General features: G+C 48.8%; 1 protein-coding gene across 6 annotated transcripts in view; it reads left to right on the top strand.

The window, feature by feature from the left end:
- RXRA (retinoid X receptor alpha) overlaps nt 1-22,044 on the top strand; it is a 287,469-nt gene extending 265,425 nt beyond the window's left edge. For all 6 annotated transcript variants that reach the window (XM_075905236.2, XM_075905238.2, XM_075905237.2 and 3 more), the window contains 4 exons: nt 1,742-1,874; nt 3,188-3,279; nt 7,621-7,726; nt 15,188-22,044. In XM_075905236.2, coding sequence (XP_075761351.2) covers nt 1,742-1,874; nt 3,188-3,279; nt 7,621-7,726; nt 15,188-15,335 — 479 coding nt within the window. In that variant the 3' untranslated portion in view covers nt 15,336-22,044. The remainder of the gene's footprint in view (nt 1-1,741; nt 1,875-3,187; nt 3,280-7,620; nt 7,727-15,187) is intronic.
- The last annotated feature ends 5,756 nt before the right edge of the window (nt 22,045-27,800 follow it).

Below are 27,800 nucleotides of genomic sequence, written 5' to 3' on the forward strand. Positions count from 1 at the left end.
GTGTGCACCACCAGTAGAAACATGCTTTAGGCAGTGGGTGCTCTATGTGCTCTGCTAATCTTCTGGGCAGCATTTGAATCTCTCCTGGGTGGCCAACAAAGTGCTCGGTTTATAGAGAACAGTGACAAGAGATTCTGGAATTTTGATATTCTGATGAAAATTTGAATGTGAAAATTTGGGGATTTTTTATTATGAAACCCCCGCCCCTCATGCGCACACACATTTTTTAACTAGCTTTAGCTACCACCTTAACGTCAAAGCACAGAAGGTATGACATATATACGTTCGCAGACGCCTGACTTCCAGTGACAATTTCCAATCAGACACCCGCCTAAGCTTTAAAGAAACAAAACCACATGGAAAACGTTATTCAATTGCCAACATCTGGTGGCCCTAGTGATGAACCAGGAGGCCCCATTGCACCAGGCCCTGCACAAATGCAAAGCAAAGAACAGCGTGGTGCCCTGTGGCACTTGAACATGTTTTGGGGCATAAGCAGGCGTGGGCAAACGCTCATCTTGTCTTGCCTACAGAAGCTGATGCCCAAATAAATGTGTTAGTCTTTGAAGTGCCCCAGGACTCCTCGTTGCTTTTGCAGACACAAACGAACAAGGCGACCCCTCTGAGACTTGTCACAAAGCAAAGAGACGGTGCCTGCCCTGAAGCGCTTTCCAGTCTAAGTAGAAGAAACAGACGCGCCCCCCAGCCGTTTTCAGAAGCACGCTTTTGAATCGCAGGCTCCTTTGCATGATTATTGCTTGGAAACAACTGATCAGAAGCTTTAGTTGTAGCTCCTTATTGGACCCCAGGATATTAGGCCATGTTAGAGATCTGTGGTCCCCCAAACATATTGCGCGCACTCTTACACAGGTCAGTTGCTGATTGTACAGAGGGGCTGGGAGAAAGGAATGGTTTGCTTTAATGCTAGCATTTTATTTGTCGGAGAGATGGCGTCTATTACAATGTAGGTTGGATGTTAGGAAAAACTTCCTACCTGTCCGGGTGGTTAAACACTGGAATAAATTGCCTAGGAGGGTTGTGGAATCTCCATCACTAGAGATATTTAAGAGCAGGTTGGACAGACAGCTGTCAGGGATGATCTAGATGGGTGTTTCTCCACCAGTGGTATGAGTACCCTCAGGGGGGTACATCAAAACAACATTTTTGTTTTAAGTTTTACAGCACTTTATTATTTTTGTACTTTTTACACTTCAAAATTTTATCTCCCGCCCGGCTATGATTCAGTTGTTTAAACAAATGTGTTGCAATGGTAGAAAAAAAAATGATGTGTCTGAAAACTGTAGGTACTGGGGGTACTTACAATTTTGTTGTTGTTGTTTTGAAAAAAGAGGTACTTTATTAAAAAAAAGGTTGAGAAACATGATCTAGATGGTGCTTGGTTCTGCTGTGAGTGCAGGGGACTGGAATTGATGACTTCTCAAGGCCCCTTCCAGTTCTAGTACTCTATTACCTAATATTGGCAATACATTTTTTTAAATCTATTTACTGCTTCTTCCTTTATTTTCCCCTCCAACAACCAGGAAAGAGATTTTCCTATTTGGCATCTAATTTAGGATTCCTGCAAGAGGGTGGGTACCAAAGAAAAGCCAACGGGGTAGCCAAGACCCATTCTGCGATGATCCCCCCAACTCTTGGAGTCGGCTAGTGCCTGGGAGGCGGTGTTACTGATTCCTAACGCCAGTGGCATTAATGGTCATTGTTCGTTCTTTCTTCTTGCCAGGCTGGAATGAGCTTCTAATCGCCTCCTTCTCCCACCGTTCCATAGCTGTGAAAGACGGAATCCTCCTAGCCACCGGCCTCCATGTGCATCGGAACAGCGCTCACAGCGCAGGGGTCGGCGCCATCTTCGATAGGTGAGGGCTGGTGCCGGACGTGTGGAAGGGTGCACTGGCCGAGCTGTGGGTAGGAGAAACTGGGACAGCAGAGAGCATTGCAAGTCTCAGCTAAGGCACGTTGGCAGAGCTATGGGGTGGAGGTTTGTTGTCAGGTGATGGGACCACTGGCCAGGATTGTAGTGGATTGGCCAGGCTACATCTGGAAACTTGCTGGCTATGTCACTTCAGGCTGCAGTCTCAAGTCTCTCCTTTTAAATGGACAGAAACATCCAACCTAGGATAAGGGCTGGTCTCCACTAGATGCTGGATCGGCGCTGCAGCGATCGATCCACTGACAGTTGATTTATCGTGTCTGCTTAGACATGATAAATCAACCTCTGAGTGCTTTCTCGTCAACTCCGGTACTCCACCAGGACGAGAAGAGTAGCTGGAGTTGACGGGAGAGCAGCCCCTTCCGACCTTCCCCCATGGAAGACACCATGATAGGAATGTCAACTTCACCTATGCTATTTGTGTAGCCAAAGTTGCGTTGATTAATTCAATGGGATTGGAGGGGGCTTAGTGTAGACTATGCCTAACTTGTGAGCTGCTCACCTAAAGCCAATGGATACATCTTTCACGGGGCCCAGCTGGCTCAAATGCCACGAAGAGGCTGCTTCTTTATCACTTTTCACCTTTAATTGGACCCAAATATTTGATGTTCACTCTGAACCCTATAAAAGCACGCAGAATACCCAGCTGGTGCCAAGCTCCTGCCCTTAGGGCTCATGGAACCCCCTGCTTTGGCAAAGTGTTTTACCATCAGAGATGGCTGCATTGCGATCGAGTCGAGGGACTTACCTTTGCCTCGTTCGGTTTGCAAAGGAGTCCTTCTGAGCTGGGGGACGCTGTTCATGTCCTGTGAGGTCATTGGAGTGGGATCGTGGCATCGCTGCAGGATCTACCAGGGAAAGCTGGGCAATGACTAGAAAAAGTGTAAACAGCCACACCCGCAGTAAGAACAAAGGGGATAATAAAATTTTCCAGAAGTGGCAATTACATTTGGCTTTGCCTTTCTCCAGTGTCAGAGCCTCTTGCTAAACTCACTCTAAAGCTAGTGTTTATGGGCCTCCCGAAGTCTCAGAGGAACAGTAGGCACCCAGCTTGGATTATTTTTGTGCAACAGGAGAATGGTGGAGGGTACGGGGGGGAGGGAGGCAAATCTTCACCTGGTGCAAATTGGCACTGTTCCTTTGACTTCAATAGACTCTACTCTGGATCACGCCAGGGCACGGTCTGGCCCAGGCTTTGTTTTTTAATGCTGATCCCTTGGAACTTTTGTGTCCGTGCAGAGTACTGACAGAACTCGTGTCAAAAATGCGAGACATGCAGATGGACAAGACGGAGCTGGGCTGCCTGAGAGCCATCGTCCTCTTCAACCCAGGTACATTCAAACGCTCGGCCTCTTTGTCCCTGTTCGGGCGTGACTGGTGCTCTGTGCTTTTGGCTCTCTTCTTGTATTGACTGTAAAATGCTACTGCAAATAACACTAGGCACCAAACAGTGAGAGCCAGGTGAGAGAGAGAGAGAGAGGAGAATGAGATACACGGGGGAGCTCTGGGATGGGAGTGTGTGATGCTATAAATATGCCTGTGTACACTAGCTGTGTGTTGTGTGTAGCCCCGCTTCCCTCTAGGGCTGGCGCATCTGAAGCCCAGAGAAACAACCATAATCACATCTTAAATCTCCCCACTCAAAAATGAAGGGACTATTTCACTGTCAGACAAAGGGGCATTTCCTCCTGGGGAGAAGGAAACGCTACACAGACTGATTTCCTGGCAGGCACAGGCTAAGGCTTAAGAAAGCACAAAAACCAACTGATAATCACTTCTCTGTATGATTGCTCGGAGCATTTTAGTCACAGGCAGGCCCACTGACAGGGGGAGGGGAAAGGGGGCAGTTGCCCTGTGGCCTGGAATTCAAAAGGGCCTGGGTCTGCCAGACACCACCACCGCCTTGGGCAGAGGCCTAGCCCTGTAACTTGCTCCCGGAGCCCCAGGCAGCATACTCCTGGCGGCATGTAAGTGTTGGTGGGGGCAGCCACAGCCACACCCCTTGCTCTGAGGCCCTGCTCCTTCCAGGACCACAGAGATCTCCCTCTTCCCCCCCCCCAACCTTGCCCTTGGCCCCAGCAATTCTGTCGCCCCACCCCAACCCCCCCCGGTCACAAGGGTTTTCCGAATTGCGTCCAATGGGCCAGATTCTCAGTGGGTGCAGCTGCATTAATCTCCATGGAGTCCTGCGCCGTTTGACAGCAGCCGCCTCCGGAAGGCAAAGTAGTTGGCGATTCCAGAAGTCGAAGCTGTTCTGCTTCCTCCAACCAGGCTCCAAAGCAGATCGGAACTCGAGAGCGACTTTGTCGCTGCCTTCTAAAAATAGGATGTTTCAAAGACAAAATCAAAATGGCAGCGGGTATTAACGACGCTTGATGCCACATCATGCCCCACACGCTTGAAAAGTTGGTAACTAGATCCGTGTGCCACTCTCCTATAGCAGCTGCTGAGGGGAGTATGATACAATTCCACACGAGGCCATGATAGTTGGATTGTGAGGGAAGCAACACACGCGCCCACACATACCTCACAAGACGAAGTACGTCTTATCCTTAGAATAACACCTATGAAGATGGCGTTTTTCCATGTTAGCTACACTCCACTACCTGCATGTTCCAGCAGGCCTCGCTGGCAGCTAGAGGTTGTTTTCTGTTTAATCACCAGTAGTTGATTGTCTCATTTGGGAATGACCTTGTCTGGCAAAACCTTGGAGAGGTTCCCATGACGCATTGGCTGGGGGAGGCCATTGGATTGATCTCCGCTTGGGAGTCCTTTCGCCCTTCCAAAACAGGAACAAAGGCCCAACTTTGTAAAAGAATTTAAGCCATTGCTCCGCTCAGCCCTGCCGCATGTCACTGAATTAGGCACCTCAGTCTTACTGAAAGTCAGTAGGGTTTAGGCACCTAAATGCCGACGTTGCTTTTGAACAGGAGATGGAAGCCTCGCGGTGCCATGCAGAGCAGCGCCTCCATAGCTTTCCCAATCAGGGCTAAGGCTGTTCTGCCCACTCTAGCCCAGTCGGAGGCCATGGTATGGCATTGCCGGAGGAACCAGCCAGGGAATGCAAATGCTCCCCAAATCCCATTGGGAGCTGCCCAGAAAATGGGCTTTCTTTTGGCCCTGCTGCAGTGGTTTGCATGTTGGAAAAACCAGCAGTCAGTGGCTTAAAGGGAGCTTATAGCTTTTTAATGAGGACTCATGATCGCTGGAGCGAACAAAAGTGCTGGATTTGAGAGGGTAGGAGTGGGAAGGAGAATCTCAGTCAGGCAAAACTAAGCCAGCCACTGACTGTGTGTCCGGCAGCCAGCGTCAGACACACAATCGCTTGAGCAAAGCTTTAGATACGGTCTCCCACAACATTCTTGCCAGCAAGTTAAGGAAATTTGGACTGGATAAATGGACTGTAAGGTGGATAGAAAACTGGCTCGATTGTTGGGTTCAACAGGCTCAATGTCTGGTTGGTGGTCGGTTTCAAGCGGAGTGCCCCAAGGATCGGTTCTAGGGCAGGTTTTGTTCAGCATCTTTATTAATGGCCTGGATGGGGGGATGGATTGCAGCCTCAGCAAGTTTGCAGATGACACTAAGCAGGAGGGAGAGGTAGATACATTGGAGCATAGGGTGAGAGTCCAGAGTAACCTAGACAAATTGGAGGATTGGGACAAAAGAAATCTGATGAGGTTAAAAAAGGACAAGTGCAGAGTCCTGCACTTAAGATGGAAGAATCCCAAGTATTGTTACAGGCTGGGGACCAACTGGCTAAGCAGCAGTTCAGCAGAAAAGGACCTGGGAATTACAGTAGATGAGAAGCTGATTATAAGTCAACGGTGTGCCCTTGTTGCTAACAAGGCTAATGGTATATTAGGGTGCATTAGGAGGAGCATTGCCAGCTGATCTAGGAAAGTGATTATTCATCTTTATTCAGCACTGGTAAGGCCACAACTGTAACATTGCGTCCAGTTCTGGGACCCCCATTACAGAAAGGATGTGGACACATTAGAGAGGGTCCAGCGGAGGGCAACCAAAATGATTAGGGGGCTGGAGCACATGACTTATGAGAGGCTGAAGGATTTGGGCTTGTTTAGTCTGCAGAAGAGAAGAGTGAGGGGGGATTTGAGAGCAGCCTTCAACTTCCAGAAGGGAGGTTCCTAAGAGGATGGAGAGAGGCTGTTCTCAGTGGTGGCAGATGACAGAACGAGGAGCAATGATCTCAAGTTGCAGTGGGGGAGGTCTAGGTTGGATCTGAGAAAAAACTATTTCCCTAGGAGGGTGGGGAAGCACTGGGATGGGTTCCCTAGGGAGGGGGTGGAATCTCCATCCCTAGAGGTTTTTAAGTCCCAACTTGACAAAGCCCTGGCTGGGATGGTTTAGTTGGGATTGGTCCTGCTTTGGGCAGGGGGCTGGACTTGATGACCTCCTGAGGTCTCTTCCAGCTCTAGGAATCTATGATTCAATAACTGAGCTCTCCCAGCACCCTTCAGATCAGTAGCTACCAAAAGTTTCCGCTCTCTGCTGAGAGTCCGGTGTCCCGCGCAAGATGAAATGGGTGGCCAGTTCCCCCTCTGGCATAGTGCCAAAACCACTCGCATCGCAGCCTGGGCTAACTTGTGCCCCTTGTTGGCAGCCTGCTTCTCTCTTGGCCGCCTGTCACTCTAGGGTGGAGGCCCGTTTCTCAGGGAATTCTGGGACGGCACGGAGAAGCGGTCGCTTGCTGCTTCACATCCAGGAGAGCTCTGGAGTGGCTGAACCTTACTGCTAGGGCAATAGAAATCTAGCTCCCAGCGAGCAAAACCGCCAGCAGCAGCCTAGCGGGTCTTTCTAATCACAGAGAGGTCAGGGGTTAAATAAGCATGGAGAGCAAACTCCCCCTCGGGTTTGTAGAAGGGTGGATCCCCATGCTGGGTCTGCCATGGGGATGTAACTACCATGCTAGCGCCAGCGCTGCTTGCAAATCTCTTGCAGGAGGTTCCCTGGGCTGTGGTAGAAACAGTAGCTGGCTTCCTACCTCCCTCCCTCTCACAAAGAAGCAGACATGGTTGGCTGGCAAAGGCCATCTTCTGTTTCCACCCTGGTCCACTTCCCTAGCTCCCTCCCTTCCTCCGGGCAGCTGGGTTCCTGGGCTGCGAGGGGGACACTTACCTCCCAAACTGGGACCGATGCTCGACATTTGCCCGGCGTGAGTTCTGGTGCTTGCTGGGGAATGAAGGGTCCAGTCAGGACAGCCCTTGCCTGGTCCCTGCAGCTCACTGTGCCGCTCCCTTGGCCTGGAGAGGGGGACTCCATTGTAGGGATGAGAGAGCCATTCGGGCTCCATTTCCAGCCTGCTCTTGGCCTTTGTGCGGAGCCAGCCAACACGTCACTGCTGGGAACTGAGCTGAGGCAAACGCCCTCCCCAGCCCCCCCGTCTCGTTTCACACAGGGCAGCACGGTCCTCTCCAACTAGGTGCCCTCAAATGTTGCTCAGTCACCACCGCACTAGGCCAGGGTCAAACCAGTGACCCAGAGGATGCTCTGAGACCTCTCCTCTCCTTAGCTGGCCCATAGGGGCTGGGGCTGCATTACCCAGCACACCAGGCGATACTCCTCAGTCGCCCATTGCTGTCTGCCTCATAGAAACGCCCAATACCCTGCAAAAGGCGTGTTCGTCTCGGCTAAGAGTCCTGGTTGTGTTTCAGATTCAAAGGGGCTTTCCAACCCCGCGGAGGTGGAGGCGTTGCGCGAGAAGGTGTACGCGTCGCTGGAGGCCTATTGCAAACACAAATACCCCGACCAGCCTGGAAGGTGAGTGTCTGAGCACGGGAACCTGCCATGGGCAGGGCCAGCACCAAGCTCTTGTTCTTTTTCGCTAAACGAGATCTGCCCACAGTGCCCTCCAAAAGCTCCTTAAGCGGAAGGGTTCCAAGAAGCATCCCCTCCCCACGCCAAGTGCAGGTTGAACCTCTCTGGTCCAGAAACATCCGTCGTCCAAAATGATTTCCGTTAGCTGGATGTCCACTTTTCATGAGTGTGGCCAAGTTTCCCACCGTCCCATAAAGTTTGGTTACAACCACCAGTCCTGGCTCTCTCTGTGACGTAGCTCTGATTTATCCCTAGATGTCCTATAACAGCCCAGGAAGCAGTGGAAGTGTTGGTAAGGCTGTTAGACAATATTGACCACCCGTGGTCCAGAAAATTCTCTGGTTCGGAATCAGTCAGGTCCCGAACATGCCGGACTGGAGAGGTTCAACTTGTAATAACAACGCTGTGTGTTACTGCAGGCATTGTCTTGTGTCTGGGAAGCTAAGACCCTTTACAGTCCTTACGAGCTGCAATAGTCTTACAGCTGCTTCAGGGGGCAGCCGAGTTAGTCTGTACAGGATACACTTAAAAAACAACAAATGGTCTGGTAGCACTTTATAGACTGATGAAACATATCAATGGTGGCATGAACTTTTGTGGGATCAGGCCTCACCCTGTGCTCCAGAGGCTGATGCCCTATCCCTGAGGATTCCACCCCATCTCCAGAGAGTCCCTTATCCTGTGTTGGCTGCTCCCAGGTTGCATGGGGGAAGGATGGGGTTAGAGCTACTGACGGGGGATGGGACTTGAACCCACAACTCTGCTCTCTGGAGGCAGGTGCTCTATCCCCTAGACCACTCCAGGAACTCCCCCGCCCTTTGCGAGGGTCCCTTATCCTGCTTTCCTAATGTGAGTGCTATGTCCATCCCTGGCGCAGCCTGTGTTGGCTGCCCAGCCACTGCCTGGGTGGGTGGAGGGATTGAGCCCGCGAAAGCTCATGATACCATCTATAGTAGACTTCCGATAATCCGGCACCTTTGGGACCTAGGTGGTGCTGGATTATCGGATATGCCGGAGTACCAGGAGGTATTATAAGGGGGCATACTCCCATCCCAATCCCCCTCCCCACCTTATGCTTGGGTACCGGAGCCACCGGTACAGTCGTGCCTCTCCCTCCAGGCGCTGGGGCACATGCGCTGAGCAGCCGGCTTTTGAATGAGCTGGCCCGGATGCCGTGCGCAACCCAATCCCCCTCCCCTCCCCTTCCCTTTCCCTCCCCAGAGCCAAACACATCCCCTCCCTGCTGTCACCCAATCCCCCTTCTCCCCCAACCTTATGTCCGGGTCCCGAAGCAGCTGCCTGTGCTCAGCGGCTGGCTGCTAGCACATGCAGGCTGGACGCTGTGTGCGCTGGGGACCGTGAGTGGAACGGTGTGGGCTGTGAGTGTGCATGAGGCTCACAGCAGCCCGGCCTGGAGAGCGGCTGACCCGAGCAGTTCCGGGTTCCAGACTATGAGGAGTGCCGGACAACTGGATACCAGACTATTGGGCTGCGTCTACATTGGCACCCCTTTCCGGAAAAGGGATGCTAATGAGACGAGTCGGAATTGCAAATCCGCGGGGGATTTAAATATCCCCCGCGGCATTTGCATTTACATGGCTGCCGCTTTTTTCCGGCTTGGGGATAAGCCGGAGAAAAGCTCCAGTCTAGACGCGATTCTCCGGCAAATAAGCCCTTTTCCGGAGGATTTCTTATTCCTACTTTCAAGGGCTTATTTTCCGGAGAATCGCGTCTAGGCTGGCGCTTTTCTCTGGCGTATCCCCAAGCCGGAAAAAAGCGGCAGCCATGTAAATGCAAATGCCACGGGGGATATTTAAATCCCCCGCGGATTTTCAATTCCGACTCGTCTCATTAGCATCCCTTTTCCGGAAAGGGATGCCAATGTAGACGTAGCCTTGGAGTTTTACTGTATAGGTTTTGTTAGTCTATAAAGTGCTACCAGACCCTTTGTTTTTTTTTTTAATAATCTTACAGGTAGGGGTGACATTAACCTTTTATAGATGAGTAAATGGGAACTCAGAGAACTACATTTCCCTGCTGGCGTCAGTGGAGGCAACATGGAGGAAGTGATTAATTTTAGCCCTGCTCCATCAGTGAAGCCTCACACCCCCCTCCTGTGAATTGGAGTAAGTGGCTCAACCCCCATTTTATTGAATGGCGAGTGGAGGCAGAGAGAAGTGATGCAACTTGCACCCATGACACGTCAGTGCCAGGAATACAACCACTGGGCTCCTGATTCCCAGCTCTAGCCACTAGCCCCATGTGGTGGTGGGAGGAGTGGCCCTCAGGGGAAACCACCAAGAACAAACCACAGCAGAACAAAACCCACACAGAGATAGTTTCCTTTGGCACACAAGTGTTGCTGCTGGGAAGTGAAAGCCTCAGCTGATGCTTCTCCCTCTCTCTCCACCCCAATCTGTCTGGGAACAGTGGAATTTTGGACACTTTCCTGGATCATTCCAGAACTGAATGGGTGCATTTTCCCACTTACGCTTGGCCGTGGCCACTTCTGGTTAAGTGACCATCAGGTGCAAAATGAAGAAATGCACTGTGAATAGCCTGTTGGTGCAAGCGAGTTAGGGGTATTTATCAGTACATATGGCAAAAGAGGTTAGGTATTTGGATTCATGTATCATCTGGTTTTCTGGGCTTTCTTTGCTGGATAAGTAAAAAAAAAAAAATAGATCCTCTTACAACAGTAATTGATTTGTGCAAGGATTGAGGCATGATTGTGCCAACCCGTGATTGCTTTGAGGTTGCAATGTTCTGGGCTGCAGTATCGATAGTCAAAGCCAGCCCTGAGCCAGGGTTGGCTCATTGGGCTGATGTGGTTTAAGATGCCTCAGGGTATGTCTACACTACCCTCCTAATTCGAAATAGGAGGGTAATGTAGTCATACCGCAATTGCAAATGAAGCCCGGGATTTGAATTTCCCGGGCTTCATTTGCATAAAGCCGGCCGGCGCCATTTTTAAATGCCGGCAGTTCGAACCCCGTGCCGCGCGGCTACACGCGGCACGGAGTAGCTAGTTCGGATTAGGCTTCCTAATCCGAACTAGCTGTACTCCTCATTCCACGAGGAGTACAGCTAGTTAGGATTAGGAAGCCTAATCCGAACTAGCTACTCCGTGCCGCGTGTAGCCGCGCGGCACGGGGTTCGAACTGCCGGCATTTAAAAATGGCGCCGGCCGGCTTTATGCAAATGAAGCCCGGGAAATTCAAATCCCGGGCTTCATTTGCAATTGCGGTATGACTACATTACCCTCCTATTTCGAATTAGGAGGGTAGTGTAGACATACCCTCAGAGACTAAGGTGCGGGGATATGACAGAGGTCTATAAATTCATGACTGGGGTGGAGAAAGTGAATAAGGAAACATTATTTACTCCTTCCCATAACATAAGAACTAAGGGGCACCAAATGAAATTAATGATTTTCAAAGTCAGCTCCCTTTATGGCATTTATGATTGGGCCACTTACTTAGAGCCCATATGGTAGCTGAGATCTTTTGAAAATTGCAATGCGGTCCAGTCAAAATTGGGACCAGGGTCACTTGAAAGGTGAAAATTATATGAGCTTGAGTTAAGGAGGTGAAAGATTAACCAGTAAGCAGCATCCTTAACAAGTGATGCTCTCTATCCGCCACGTTTAACCAGTTAACCTATTAAACAGGATTTTACATTCCTAACTTGAGTTGGCTTTAGGGACAGCAAAAAGACCCAAAACTTAGGTAGGTGGCATGTGGCTTTCTGGGCTTCAACCAGCCTTTCCTGGCCTGTTTGCCAAGGTCGTTAACTTGTCTCCTCTTCCATCCTCCAGACCCAACAGAACCGGCAATGATATTCACGCTACTTTTTTATCCCATTCTGACAATCTTACAAAGACTGCTTGATTACACTCCCAACAGTCATGGCTTTGACCTTCACTTGATCTCACACTGAAAGGTTGTCTCCCGTTTGCCCAGACTAAATCCATGTCTATACTAGCGAGAAGATCAACACTGTGGCAGTCTATCTTCTGGCATTTGATTTAGCAGGTCTAGTAAAGACCTGCTAAATCGAGTGCTGAGGGTGCTCCCTCACACAGACACACCGATACTTCTCGATTTGTGAGGAGTAAGGGGAGTGAATGAGAGTGTTTGCTCCCGTTCACTTCCCGCTGTGAAGCTGCCACGAAAGAGAGAATGAAGGAACGTCGGCTCCAGCTAGGCAATGAATAGAGCTGGAGTTCTGTATCTTAATTTGAACTTCTGGATAAGTATAGAGGTGGCCTAAGGGAAATATTCCAGGGCCAAACATAACTGAGTCCCAGCTTTCCTGTGCTACTCTGCTGAGAAGGGCTTGATGTGTACGTGACACACAGCACCCTCATGCAATCAGCTCCCTTCTCTCCTGTCCCCACTCCAGCCCTGATGCATTGTGCCGTGGATGGTTATCTCATGGTTAAATGTATCTGAAGGCTGCAGTCCTCATCTGGTTTGATTTAGAGTGAAACTTCCTGAATCGGATGGCAGGACTGATTTGTTTTTTCTGGCCCTTGTCCCGCTGTTCTGTCCAGCTCAGCAAACACACACACACACACTCTCTTTCTCTTTCTCTCTCGCTGGCCCAACTCCAGCCTTGAAACTATGTTGCTTGTTTTGAAGCCCTGCTTGCACGGTGACAATACAAATAAATAAATAAAGACATTCTCCATTATTAATGGGAATTATTTTAAAACATTCATCCCAAGCGCTGCAGTATGGGGAGGAGGAAGGAGCCAAACAAACTGAGCAGAGACCTTCTGGAGCTGCTCGTGGCAGTGAGGGGGGCAGGAAAGAAATTGAGGTGGGGACGAGTCTTATGTCAGAATTGACAGAGATTGAGAAAAAAGCAACAAAATTTATTAAGGGTATGTAACAGCTGCCACACGAGGAGAGATTAATAAGATTGGGACTTTTCAGCCTTATGGAGGTAGCCAGTTTCAACCAAAAAAAGGGAAGTTTTTCTTCACACAACGCACAGTCAATCTGTGGAACTCCTTGCCAGAGGATGTTGTGAAGGCCAAGATTATAACGGGTAAAAAAAAAAAAAAAGAACCTGATAATTTCAAATGGCCACTAGCCAGGGTGTGCAGGGTTGATGTCCCTAGCCTCTATTTGCCAGAGGGTGGAAACTGGCAACAGGGGAAGGATCACTTGATGATTGCCCTTTGGGAAACAAACAAACAGAAATTGTGGGTATGTCCTACAGTTTGCCTTGGGGTCCAAATCAGTGGCTTACTTAGGAGCAGCTTCCCCAGATCTCTTGGCCCTCTCTCTGCATTTGGGATCCCTGGTACCTGGAATGGTTTCCCCACCAGCTGGCTCTTCTTTGCTTGTCTGTAGCTTCGGGGCAAGCAGAGCACAGCCTTCCTCAGAGCCGCTGGCCAGCCTTGGGGTGTGTCTCACATCAGGGGCTTTTCCAAAAATCAGCAAGGTCTGTCTGTTCCCCGCGACAGGAGAGCTGCTGAGAGCTCCTTAAACACAGGATCATGCTCTTGGCTGGAGTTTCCCTCCGTGCCAAACCCTGTTTCTCCTGTGTTTAGAAAGACTTTTCCCATGAAGCATCAAAGCCCTCACCCTTGTTGCTTGTCAACATTTTTCTTCGTGGGTGCGACAGGAAAAGCACCTCTCCTGGGGAAGGAGAGAGCTCCTCTTAGCCCCTGGGTAAAGGCGATGGGCAGCTCCCAAAACAGCAGCCAAAGAGACAGGGGAATTGCTCACCTGATCCAGTGGGAGGAAGCAGGGCTGTGTTCTAACACCTGCCCTGGCACAGTCGGGGGGCGTGTCTGATCACCAAACTCAACTCCCTGCTTCAGAAGATGCTGCCATCTTCCACACCCCGGGTATCGCGCCCCTCCACCCTCGTCTCTACATTCCTGGCAGGTCTGGAAACAGGCGCTTCTCTGGGAAAACCCGTGACTTGTGGCGCTGCGGTCTGTCTTGAGTTGCTGTGTTACTTTATGAAAGGGATGCAGTCAGGCTGAAGTCGAGTCCGTTTCATGAAATGAGTTAAAAGTTGCTCCAACCGGGCTGGTTTTTGTGGTTTCATAGTCACATTTTCCTATTTCCAAGGAGAAAAAGGGGGCCAGATGCTGACCTGTGGTCTCTGTTGAACACGTGACGGGGCCCAATATGTTTCTTTTCTTCTTTGCAATGGTGCAAGACTCACACAAATGGTACAGGCAAATATTAGAATCCCAGAACTGGAAGGGACCTCGAGAGGTCATCGTGTCCAGTCCCCTGCCCTCACGGCAGGACCCAGTACATTCTAGACCATCCCTGACAGGTGTCTGTCTAACTTGCTCTTAAATATCTCCCGTGATGGAGATTCCACAACCTCCCTAGGCAATTTAGCCCAGTGTTTCACCACCCTGACAGTTAGGAAGTTTTTCCTCATGTCCAACCTCAACCTCCTTTGCTGCAGCTTAAATCCACTGCTTCTTGTCCTATCCTCAGAAATCAAGGAATGATGAAATGACATCACACAAAGCACTGCCAAATGCAAACCCAACAACCCAGATGTAACCCAGAGGGAGAGATTTCTCCCAACCCTCTTTCACTTCTGGTAACCACAGGCTATTCTAAACGCCATTGTTTCTCTCGATTGCATGTCCTGCAGGATAACGAACCAGTTGGTATCTTCTTGGTGTAATGAGTAGATGGAGGGAGTTAGCCACGTGGCTTCCAGGAACGGGGGGAGGTCCAATCCGAAGCCGGAATTGTGTTTGATTAGACCCATTGGCTACGTCTACACTGGCATGATTTTCCAGAAATGCTTAAAACGGAACAGTTTTCCGTTATAAGTATTTCCGGAAAAAGAGCGTCTACATTGGCAGGATGCTTTTCCAGAAAAGCGTCCGTGGCCAATGTAGACGTGCTTTTCCGGAAAAAAGCCCCGATCGCCATTTTTGCGATCGGGGCTTTTTTGCGGAAGACTACTGAGCTGTCTACACTGGCCCTTTTCCGGAACAGTTTTCCAGAAAAAGGACTTTTGCCCGAGCGGGAGCATCATAGTTTTTCCGGAAAGGCAGCTGATTTCTTACAGTAGATCGTCAGTGCTTTTCCGGAAATTCAAGGGGCCAGTGTAGACAGCTCGCAGCTTATTCCGGAAAAGCAGCTGATTTTCCGGAATAAGTGGCCCAGTGTAGACACAGCCATTGTGTCCAACCAGTTCTGAAGCAGTAGCCGCATTGTTCAAGCCAACTAACCGTGCTCAACTGGTCAAACAGCCACATGTGACTAGCATGTGGGACACCACCGGACCAGACCCCTGTGTTCCAGGAGCATTCCCGAGAGCCATGTGAGTTCTCCACTAGGCAATGCCAGCTGAGTATGAGGGGTCTAACCTTGTTCTCTTCCCCACTTTTCCTTCCCCCTCCTGCAGGTTTGCAAAGCTCTTGCTTCGTCTCCCTGCCCTGCGATCCATTGGCCTGAAATGCCTGGAGCACCTGTTCTTCTTCAAGCTCATAGGAGATACGCCCATCGACACCTTCTTGATGGAGATGCTGGAAGCACCCCACCAGATGACTTAGAGGACTGTGGATGCGTCCATCCCTTCGCCCAGCCGGGGCTACAGCCGCCTCCTGCCACCTCCGCTCTTCCTCTTCCTGTCCCCCAGGGCGGGAGATCCTGTCCACTCTTCTCCGTCTGACCCGGGGCGACGCCCTTCTCCTCGTCACGCTGACCGCCGCTCGTTCTGTCACCGCTGCGTCTAAGGAGCTGACTTTGCTATTTTAGATGTAGAGAAGTGGGACGCAGAGTTTCAAAAGCAAATAGCACCCCTCCCTCTGTCCACGCACACACACCGCCTCCGAGCCAAAGGCCGGACTTTTCGTTTCCCGGCCTGCTCCTGCCGTCGCTGGGTTTGGATTTCTGCATGTGGCTGAGAGGATTGATTGGAAGCAGGCGGCGCGGTGGATCCTATCCATAGGAGCCCTGAGCAGCTGGGTTTGGATGGGCTGGGGGAGTGGTTTCATCCTGCTTGCCCGCCGCTGGATATTTTCAGAGGATGGAGTTTTTGAAAGAGAAAAGAATATATATTTTTGGTTTCTAACGATAAGCATTTACTTCTCCCAAGAAAAAGCGCTCAGGACTGGCCCTCGCCGAGGATTTTTGCGGAGCCTTCTCCTTGAAATTAAAAGCAGGGGATTGTGGGATTGATTGCTCATCGCCCTATCCCCCCCATCCTAATGACCTGAACAGAGAGATGCCGGGTCGCACCGAGAGACTGAGCCCCCCTGTGCGTATGGAGGGCTGTGCGGATGGCGGTGACTTCAATGCCCTGCTTTCCTTCGGGGAAAGCAACAGCGGTGTCATGCTTTTTTTCTCCCAAAGATGACTGTTCACTCCGTTGTGGAGCTAGCCAATCAAAACACGAACCGACAGGATTGCACAAGTCTGGGGCGGTTGCTTTAAGGCTGCAGTGATGCCAGTTCCCACTCCCCGTGCTGGAATCCCTCCCCCTCTTTCCACACACAGGCGTTCGTCATGAGCCCTCATGCGGCGTGCATTTTGCACGCAGGGCCCGCCCACACCTGCTCAGCCAAGCCAAGCCAACTTGCTGAGGTTAGTCAGACGGTTGGCTTTCTTCCGGGCTTTGGGGAGAGCCAGTTAGCCTGGCAGTAGGGCCGATGGCTACTCTGAGCTCGCAGTAGGCAGAGCAGTGCACATCACTGACTGCTCAGCTCGCTTGCACGTCCATGGGGCCCAATCCGTCACCGCTAGGCACAGTCGTGTACGTCAGGGCAACAGGTGGGCGATTTGGCAGCAGTGATAAATCGGGCCCGGGGGCTGCACGTCACTGGCGAGACTGATGGGTGAACCGAGGGCTGTACCTTCCCCCACGCTCTTCCCCATCTCCTCTCGGTCCTGATTTTTGTCGGTCATTTGGGGCTCCCCACCGGGATCAGGAAATGGGGGGGCAGCCTCTGTCCACGTGGTCAAAAAAGGGGATTCTCCATTTGCTGGTTAAATATTAAATTTACCATAAAAACAAAGATTTCTAAGCAAACCCCCATCCCCTGCCTCCCCAAAATACCCTTTTTGCTTCCCCCATTGGACTTAAGACCGTCTTCTTAGAGCAACATGGGATAAGCATTTAGAGACACCTGTTTTGGAAGGACCTTGGCGGGGAACCTTGGCCAGGCCTGGGGAGATATCAGAGAAGAGCAGGAAGCACTTTGAAGGGACCTCTTCCCTTTGCTGTACCTTTGGCCGACAGTCCATGTTCCTGTGGTTGATCTGAGGGAAACTGTATTATAAAAACGCTGCTCTAGCAAGGAAACAAAAATGCATCCACTCACTCAAAAAGCCCTGCTCTGTCAGCCGGCAAGGAGGCTGGTGGGTTTTTAGGTACTTCCCTAAATGCTTTGATCCTACAAACACCAGCACTAAGGAGCAATTACTTGCTGGGCAGAGATAAAATCAGGTCTCATTTAGCTCATCCGTTGGAAAGCAGAATTGTTCCCTACAGTCTATGCCTCAGAGTTCTGTCCTGTCCTGTTTGAAATGATCCACGTGGCCAGGACGCCAATACGTCCCTTAGAAAGGAGGGCAGTATATATTTGGGCAATCACAGTCTGTTGGATCTGGCTCGTTTTCTAGCTTTCCAGCCTGGTGGCTGATTGCCGCAGGCAGCAGGATCCATCCGCCTTAAAAAAAAAATGTGGGGAAGGTAGCTCAAATGCTTTGCTTTAACAGGCTGCTGCCTTCTCACTTCATCCCTGTGTATTTGCCAAAACCCAGCACACCCCAAATTCTAGGCAATGTCGGCAGATTTCTTAGGGGACAGTGAATCGGCCCAGGAGTAGATGGCGTCTGAAGCCAAGCTAGAAAATAAAGGAAAAGGAAAAGCAGAAGAAACAAAGAAGGATCAGGCCGATGTTTCAGAGGAGAATAGTTATTCTGAACACATGAAAGACGCATTTGGGCTGAGCCAAGAATGAGAAGCTTGTGGTTGGCTCCTTCCCAGGGACTTCCCTGCTACTTTTAGTTGGTTTGTGCTTTAAAATGACAAATTATTAGACTCTAAAACTGTTCCCTCCCTCCCCCGTTCCAGCATTGGTTGTTGCTGGCCCTTTAAATAGCTGCTTTGTGTCTCAATCAAGTGTGATCCAGACAATCCACCCTAGGCTATCACCTATGTTCATTAAGAGGCACAGTTGATACTCAGTCTGCCCCCCTTAGAGCTGCTGCCCACTTGCCAAGCCTGCTGGCAGCTCAGCTAATAAGGCTGTCTTGTCGTTAAACAAGGATTTCAGGTCATAACTGCCCCCCAGGCCCGCCTGAAGTGTCAAATCCACAGAGGCAAGGAACGCGTTTTGGCTGAGCTTCTTTGGCAGCCTGCGTGCTGCTGAAAATATTATTAAACAGCTTCGCCCTGGAAGAATTTGCCAAGAAAACAAAGCAAGAGAGCTTAGTTATCGAGAGGGTGCCAGCATGCACCATCACGGTCTATGCATTTCCCTCAGACGGGCGAGCGAGCCGTCAGCAGGGGGATGGTGGCTGCCTGTCAACACCCCACCAAGCTGGTACGTGGGATCAGGGCCCAGGAGCAGCATAGGTCTTTTTTAACCAGCATTTGGACCCCCGTTTCCTACAATTGGTATTCAAACATTTTAGAAGCCTGGATTACGTGTTACGTCTGCTTGCCAGAGAATATCAGGGGGCTTTATTAAAAAGCCCATTGAGCTTCACATGGTAATAAACCTTTTCTCTTGTTTATCTCCATTAGGCAAAACCACTTTTTTTTTTCTGATTGGCTGCTTGAAAGGAGCTGTGTTAGGGAGTGGAAGTCTGCGTTGCTGTTTTGTTTCTCTAGGCTGCTAGTGCGAGCTCCTAGCCAGCTCCCCTTCAGCCATCGGAAGAAACTAGGAGCTGGTTTTAGGCCCAAGACGAACTTGTGTTTTGTTTAGTTTTTTTCTGAGCCCACTGGGGAAAGGTGGGCAGAGCTGTGATCTCAGGAGCAGGCCGCACGTCCTGCCCACATTCATGTCGAACCACGTCTGAGTCGAAACCATTTCCTCAGTTTTTCAGTAAACACTAGGGGCTATGTCTAGACTGGCATGATTTTCCGGAAATGCTTTTAACGGAAAAGATTTCCGTTAAAAGCATTTTCGGAAAAGAGCGGCTAGATTGGCACGGACGCTTTTCTGCAAAAGCTTTTTTTGCGGAAAAAGTCCGTGGCCAATCTAGACACGCTTTTGCACAAAAAAGCCCTGATCGCCATTTTCGCGATCGGGGCTTTTTTGCACAAAACAAATCTGAGCTGTCTACACTGGCCCTTTTCCACAAAAGTGACTTTTGCCCGAACGGGAGCAGCACAGTATTTCCGCAAGAAGCACTGATTTCTTACAGTAGGAAGTCAGTGCTTTTGCAGAAATTCAAGCGGCCAGTGTAGACAGCTGGCAAGTTTTTCTGGAAAAGCAGCTGATTTTCCGGAAAAATTGGCCAGTCTAGACACAGCCTAGGGTGTTCTAGAGCAATAGCATCAAACGCTGCACTACCGGCATCCCTGCAGAAGACTATAGTGTAAGGATGACATGTTGTCCAGCAGTTACAGCAAGCGGTGACTTGCTGTGTAACCGTGCCTGAGTTTCCTTTTCTTTAACATGGAAATAATAACAACGCCTCCCAGATGGGCGTGAGCCTCAAATAATGTTTCTAAGCAAGCCCCTTGCAGATGGTTCTGTTGAAAGGCACAACACTGTTTAATTTCTAGGGGCTTTCCAGTATGGATGGGGAGGGGGACATCCTGAAACGGTGCCAATCAGCAGAGCTGCATTGTCATCAATGGGACTATGATGATTTGCACCAGCAGAAGATCCAGCCACAGGGAGCAGAGGTAGCATTTGTAGGAGTGTATTTTACCCTAAACAAATATGAACAGCCCGTTTCCTACTCATCTCATACCTCAACCCAGATGCTCCCTCCTTGCTCCCCAGCTGGAGCGATACGGAAGCCCATGTGGGTTCTATGAATTTTGCAGCAGCAGCCTTAAAGTAACCCGCTTTTGCATGGATTTAATTGACTCTTTCATTTGTACCTTCTGTCACGTTCGGTTTTTTCCCCCCTCCTCATTATAATTATTATAACTATATTACATGCTTGTTTGAAGAGGTGATACGTGGGCAAAAAGAAAAGGCACATTATTCACTAGAGAGCTAGGACTTTTACTTAACCAGATTCTAGTATTCTCGCAAAATCTGGTTCAATTAAGGTGATTTATTTTTTAATTCTTGGTTGGTTTTTTTTTAATTTTTTTTTTTATGTTTTAATTTTTGGTGGGACAATCTTTAATTTTCTAAAGATAGCACAAACATCAGCTCTTCAGCCACCCGCCTGCCTTGCTGGACGTTCCTCGCTGCCTTGTGTGCGTTTCCACTGGATCCCGGAACAAACTGAGCTTAAACAAATGTGCATTTTTGGATGTTTCCTCAAGAGGCTGTTGCACCTCCCTCCTCTTGCCCTGTCTCCCTCAAAGCCTAACTCCCAAATACCCACTTCACGTAAAACCTTGACCTCAGAGCTATTTGAGAGAGAGGCCTTGAAAACGTATACGTACTGTATACTTAGGAAACATACAACATAACTGGCCCCATGGTTCTTGGCAGCCTAGCTAATCTCTGCACTTTCAACCTTTAGACAGTGGTTTCAACTCAAATCTGCGTCACGTCCGTTGAAGGGGAATGTTTCAGCCTAAACCCAGAGAAGTCTGCAGCAGGGGGAAAGGAATACATCAGATTGGTTTTGTCTCAAAGGCCCAGAACTGGAAAAGCAAATTGGCTACACCCCCTAGTCCCGGGAGTTCTCCAGTGAACTGTAAGATCAGGTCTCTCTGAGTCGTATATTTCTTTGGAACAGACTGTAGCCCAATTGCATAACTGAAGAATATATTCAGTCACTCTACTTTGACGCTTGGCCTGCTCAGCCCTTCTCTCGCCGCCGCCACCCACCAGCCCCTTGAAACCAGTGGGGATGTAAGATGTGCACACCCAGCGGCAAAGCTGATGCAGCCTTCTACTCTGTTCAGCAGCCCTGAAGAGATTGCTGCTTTCCAAAGGGCAAGAGGGACTGAAATGTGTGTAGTCAGCAAATGAACAAAGGCTGGCTCTTGACCATCAGAGCAGGACCAAAGAAACCACACCTCTCCACCACTCTCCCAGTCAACATTCTGGCGTTCTTTGAGGACAATCCTAACTGCTGGTGGGGCAAGTGGGATCAAGGATTCAGACACATGACCTTGTAGCTGGCCCCAGAAGTGGCTAAACAGCTGATGCTGTCCCCATCAGTGAACAGAGTGCATGACCTATTTTAAGTTGATTCATATGTGCGTGTGTATACATGTATGTACTGTAGATATATACACTGTATAAATATCCTCACTCACATATACATATATTATAACCGTAGCAATTACAGACGTTTGTGGTTTTCTTTAAGTTGATTCTTTTTTCCTTCTTGTTTTTTTTCTCGTACATTTTTGCTTCATGTAAGCAAGTACATTGTATCAGAACCCCTTCTGGATTGGCTTGCGCCAACTCCGGATCTTTATAACTCAAGTCAAAGGAAATGCATCTATTTTAAGATGCTTTTTTTTTTTTTTTTTTTTAGAAGCAGGTGGTTTGATTAAAATAGCTTTAGCAATTCCCAACACTTAGCGACCGATGCCTTAGCTATGGGTTGCATAAAATAAAATAAAATTTAGAAAGAATTACAAAAATAAAAAACAGAAATAAATAAAAAAGAAAAGATAAGGAGAAATATCTAAAGCGTCAATAAAGTTAAAAAAATCTATTTTTGTACAAATGTAATTTTATCCCTTGCATATTCTTGGATTTATTTGATTGTTTTATTTCTGCTTCTCTAGAGATTGTTGTAAACTCTTTCTCTATATATAGCTGTCCCCCCTCTCCCTCTCCCAGGGACGGAAATCTGAACAAGAGGGAGAAAAAATGACAGTGTTTTAAAGGCTTTCTATGAAATCTCTTTGGAAATAATTTTTTTAATGAACTTTTTATTCTTCCCCCACCTCCCACTTCTGAAAAAAAAATGTTTTTGGTCTCGTCATGTTTATCTGGCATTCCTGCAGGTCTGTTTTACTGTGAAATCACTACCGTATGTTATTGTTCACACACACAAAAAATGCTGCTGGAAACGCCAGTATTTTGATGAACAATTGTATTAGAATTGTTAACAAAAAAGAGAGAGAGAAAAAAAATATATGAGCGTTTTAAAATATAATCCAGTTCAAGCCCTCTTTTTTTCTGAGTGGGTGTTCTTTGATTTACTCTTTAAAGACCTAATCCCAATCTCATTGAAGTCAATGTAAATACTCTCTCATTGTCTCTTCTGGCTTTTGGGTTGTGCCCTACACCAGTTTTTCAAGGGAATCACTGACAAACTTCTTGTTTTCTCACTTGTGCTTGTAATGAAACCAGTGTGCACAGCTCCACCCTGTGGTCACCCTTAGTCCTGTGTAAATTTCGTCTCCACTTGACTTTTGCTTTTTCCCTACCTGGGCAACTGGGTGACCTAGCTGTTTGATGCCAGATTAGAGGCTGAGATTCCTCAGCCCTCTTAGGTTAATGTTACTGTTTGGTTTACACATGATCTTTCCACACCTGGACAAAGAACTGACATTCAGTCCAATAGCCAGCCATGGTCATGGGAGAGCTGTATTCCTGTAAGAAAACCACAGACCTGTCCGCTCCTGTCCTGTGTGAAAACACAAGCTGGTCCTGGCCTCCCAGGCCAATTGCTCCAGAATACACAGCCTGTTTTGGTGTGACGCTTTGCGCTGCAGGATCACAAAAGTGGCCCAAAATCTTTCTATCAGGTGGGGTGGGTGGAGGAAAACAGACATTTTCCTTCCCCGGTTGCCTGCTGCTCAGCCAGCTGAGCCTTTGAATTCGCCGAACAGCCTCAAGGACAAGAGAAGGCCCTTGATTCACCGCAAGCCTCCAGCTTATCCCAGGGATTGAACATTCGCTGCTGTGGGGGATGAAGTGTTCCCTCTGCTGTAGACAAATCACCCTTAACACCCCTCAGATGTTGCCTTAGAAAACGTAAGAGAAATACAGCGGTGGCACCATTCTCCCTGCTTAGCATAGGGGAGACCAGGGAATGCTGCAGATACTCCGGCATTGTTTTTAGGTTAATGCAGACCATTGGAAAGCCGTTCACGCTGATCACTGGAGATTAGAGTCATAGGGATGGTGGAGTGAGTAAACCCCCCAGTGCTGATGACGTGAGCTGTGGGTACACAATGGAGGAGACCAAGTCCCTAATGCAAAGCCAGTTCAGTTGTGCACCTCGTGGGCTGCAGTCAGGCTTAAAGGTGCCCATGGAGTCTTTCCATTGATGTCAACATGGCTTTGGATCAGGTCCTATGTGGACCATGGAGATCAGCAAGAGGCAGGAGTGGGTGTGAGTCTGGGAACCAAAATGAGCCAAAGTTCTCTTTCTTTTTGTTGCTGAGGGGGTTGTCTTATACAGCTCCCAGCATGCTCAGGGGCTTGCGATGAGCCCAGACAGAGATGAGCAAGGTCGCCTTTTTGGTGGCATGTTCCATTATTAAACATTGATCCCTTAAATCAGTGGTCCCCGACGCGGTGCCCGCATGAAGGTGACATTACGACACGAAATAAATAGGTGACTGTATGAAGGAGACATTCTGACACACCCCTTTAGGATGTGCTAAGGGTTCAACCCAGCACGAAGAGTAGGCGCACCGGGGTCACAATCCTTTTGTCACCCTTGTCACTTGCACAACGTCATCTTACTAACACTTTCCCTTGGGTGTTGTCATCAAGATACCTGGCAACTGTTATTTTAAACACACCTTCTCTGCTGGGGACCGATTTGTGCCTCTGAAGGGGAGCACTGTTGTATAGAGCGGTCACTAAATCCCTGTGTGAACAGATGCTGCTCGCCATCGCCTGGGCTTGGCTACAAACAAGGGAATTTGGTTTACAGTGGCAGTAAATGTTCTCTGCTTGCTAGAGAATAGATACAACAGGGCAGGACTTCAGTGAAGGTCGTGCAGATCTGTGTGGTTATAACATTCACATTGTTTAGAATTAAAATGCACTTAAATTTGGTATGAAAAGGGAGGCGGGAGGGCAAGTTTGTATCTTAAACACAGCGTATTTAGCAAGATCACTGCATTTCTCAGCTCTCCAGTGCAAGTCTTTAGAAAAATATACTTATTGCAATAATAATCCCCAATGCTACAGCACCGTGTTATTGCAGAGTTTGAGGCTGTTACTGCCCAGTACCGTAGTCATGATGGTTTAGCCTACAACACTGCAACAGGACGAAATGTTGGAAGATGGGCCCCGAGGAACTTTGGACCTGACTCTGAGCTGATGAAACTGTTATCTTGGGTGGAATCATTCCTGATTCATGCCCATGTAACAGAGATCAGGATCAAGCCTGGTATTTGGATCTAGATTAGGGTTCGAATAGCAATTTGAAGCTCCAGAGATTAGGGGTTGGGTTGTAGCTCCGGTTTGACAACTGTAGAATGGTGTGAGCTGTTCCTGTGACATGTCTTGTGGGATTCTGGAGAGATCAGCTGATATGGAAGTCCCCATTTTGAACGGGAGACTTTTGGAGGGAGCAGCTGGCTGTATGAGATGGAAGCCGTCATGTGCTGTTCCCTGGAGCTATTGGCTGCTTCCAAACCAGAATCTGAAAACAGATCCCATTCACCTTTGGATCCACGTCAAATCAATTGTGTCTGAGGGGGAATAGTTGGGACTGAGCTTCCACTTTTGCTCTGTTTCTAAGGTCAAAAAATGGAGAAGAGGTTTCACAACTAGGTTAGATTTTACACTGTAATGGGCAAAAGGATACATTCGGGTGCTGCTGAGTGAGGGAAGATCTGGGCTTTTCTCCACTGACACCCCACACATGCTCTTAATCACACAGAGTCCATTCTTGCCTCTGCATAGGGCTGAAGTTCACCCCCAAGTCAGTGTCTCAGGTAAAGGAAGGGGCAGACGGCATGCAAAGACTGTTGAACTGACCAATTTCATTGCTCCTGTCTGCAGAGGCTGGTTATTTGTCTTGTTAACCTGCAGGCAGCAGTTAGTGTTTGGAGAATAAATATTTATCTCCCTTTCCTGTGTTTTCTGGTTCTCCAAGGGTGGAGCAAAGTGGCATATTTAATCTGATATGCTTTTGCTTTAACCAAGGACACATATTCACTGGAGTGATTGATTGGTAGTCTGTCTTAAAGCTGTTCACTGGTTTTAAAATACATTTTATTTTTTAAACTAAATTTTGGTTACATATTTGAAAAAATGAAACAATTTTTCTAGGGCTCTTAGCTTGAAGAAACTTTTTCTTTCTTTCTTTCTTTCTTTCTTTCTTTCTTTCTTTCTTTCTTTCTTTCTTTCTTTCTTTCTTGGTGATCCACACTGTGTTTGTGGCAATCTCACTTATGAAATATCTCTATTTTTCCCATCCCCTTCTCTGTTTTCTTCCTCATTTGCTGCTTTCTCCTGGCCTTAGCACATGAAGAGATTAAGAGGTGAGGTGCTAGGAAAGCTCACTGGGATTTCTTTGGCATATGCAGAGCTCCACACGCCTGTTTTGAACGTCTCTTGATTTGTTGGTATCAGATGGTTATTGTTAACGTAATAAAATCTGTTCCATGCAATCAATGCGTTGGGCCTTTTCTTATGTGTGAATTTTGGGCACCAGAAATTAGGGCCTGGAGTGTACAAAAATGATCTATATTTTTAAGTTCCCTTTAGCCCGGGACGTGGATGAGAACCTGGACGTCACTACAGGGATGCTACTCTGCCTGGTTCAGAGCTCTGAGTAGCGAGGTCCTCTCAGACTGTTGCCAACTCTCCCCATTTTATCATGATTCTCATGGTAGCAGGTGGTTCTGTTTAAAGCCCCAGCTTATGGATGCATGTGATAGAGGACAAATCTCAACTTTCACTAAAAAGAAAAAAAACAGTGGTTTTTAAGCCAGTCTTGTGATATTTTGGGTCCTAAATCCAGATGTTTGAGTGCTTTGGGCTGGCAATCCTCATTCAGATCAGCAATATTGATTTGTATCCACAGCCGGACATTCAGTGCTGATCCCAAATTGGATGAGAACAGGCCAGAAATACTGTAGAAACAGACGTCTTCGATGTAGTTTGGCACTTGCAACACTGAAAAGCACCAGTCGATCTCTGTGCCTGTGAAATGGGAATAATAATAGTGACCAGCCCCTGTAGTGTTTATAGGATGGTTAACATGGGAAGTCTAAGTCTGTGGGTTTGGCTATTGCTAATTGCATTATGGTAACATTCTCAGATAGGCATCACTTTCCTGTCTCTCATCTTCCTAGCTCCCTAGTCGGCTGGCCCATTTTCTCTGTCCCTGCACGTGCTCATATTAGAACCCACTCCAAACCGCTCAGGTTACCTGTCAGTAACCCTCTTTCCATCCTGGCGTCTCCCAGTGCAGCCATGGGGCGTGGTGAGTGGGTGGAGCTGGGAAAAATTGGGGCCAAAACTTCTTTTCAGTGGAAAGTTCAGGTTTGGTGGCGCCGGCCCATTTCATGAATTCACCTGGATTTCAGGGAATTGTTCATTTTGGGGAGTGGCAGAAAAACCCAACCCCGTGGGCTGATGTGGGTCGGAAATGAGGTTTGGGGTTTTCATTTTATTTTTTAAAAAACCCCAACATGTCTCCAAATGGTTGAAACCGAAAGAGAATCTTTTGCTCAACCCGAAACTTTTTTTTTCTCCTGACTTTCTGAAATTGCTGAGGACCTGACGAATCCAGTATTTGCCCAACGTTACAGGGGGAAACAGACCCACCCTAAGCGCGAGTGGGCAGTAGCAGGCAACGCCATGGGAAGGAGATTTTTGTGCAGGGCTGGGGAACCGAAGGCACTGGGGGCTGGCTTGCCTGCATCTGGCCTCCAAAGCTCGGGGGCTCCCCCCAGCATTGGGGAGCCAATGCAGGTGCTCTAGATCCCTCACCGTCTCCCCATGGGGTTGGGGCACACAAAATCTACTAGTCTGGGTCCTCCTAAGCTCTGGTGTGTGCAGGGAATGTGGGCAGTGTCTTCCTCAGTTGGGGCCGTCCATGAAGGTTTGTTTGGTTCTCACTTGTGTGTGGCCCCCGACTGATTTATTAGTGGGACAGTGTCCCCTGACCCAAAAAAGGTTCCTCACCCCTAACCTTGTGGTTCAATCAGCGTCCTGGGAGCTAGGAGTCCTTGACTCTACTTCAGCTGGGCCACTAACTTGCCCTGTGACAATGGTGGAGTCACTTTAACTTGCTCATGCCCTACTAAGTGATACCGCTTCCTCTGGGCTGTGGAGCGGGGGGAGAAGGTAGGCAGGGAGGGGGGGAGAGAGCCATCAGCTGCTAAGGTTAAAGTGCTTTGAGATCCTTAGAAGGGCACAGTCATTATTTCTTGTCGTGACTCATTCCTGCGGGGACGGGGGCTTTGGCAACACAACGCGAGAGATCGTTTTTCTCTCTCAGGTACTTTGTCATTTAGTAGCTGTCTGAGGCGCCAGAGCGAGTCCGGATTCCTCTCAAACGGCTTTTTCACCCCAACCCGCCCGTTCAGATAATCATCGTAATGCCTCCGAGGGGGAGGGGGACTGCCCTCATTGTGGGCCCAGCTCCAGCAGCCTGAGTGGAGACCTCACCCTTCTGCATCATGTTGCCAAGCAACCCTTCTGCAGGCCTCACCATCCCATCTGGTATCCATAGTGACATCTCTCCCCAGTGCAGGGATATTGGATGAGCCGAGGTTGCTGCGGGAAGACGCTGGAGCCCTTGGGCCCGGTTCTTCTCTCACACGCCTGGAAATGGGTGTGGAATTAAGCTAGGTGTGAAAGCAAGGTGAGCGGAGTGGGGTTCCCCTAGAATTGCACTCTGTTTTAGGGGTAATACCTAATACACCATCAGGACCTGCATTTCATCACAGCCTATCTCTAGTACTTACACCATGACACCCACCCGACCATCTG

The sequence above is a fragment of the Pelodiscus sinensis genome, chromosome 23, assembly GCF_052426305.1.
Source record: "Pelodiscus sinensis isolate ZL-2025 chromosome 23, ASM5242630v1, whole genome shotgun sequence".
Classification (NCBI taxonomy): Eukaryota; Metazoa; Chordata; order Testudines; family Trionychidae; genus Pelodiscus; species Pelodiscus sinensis.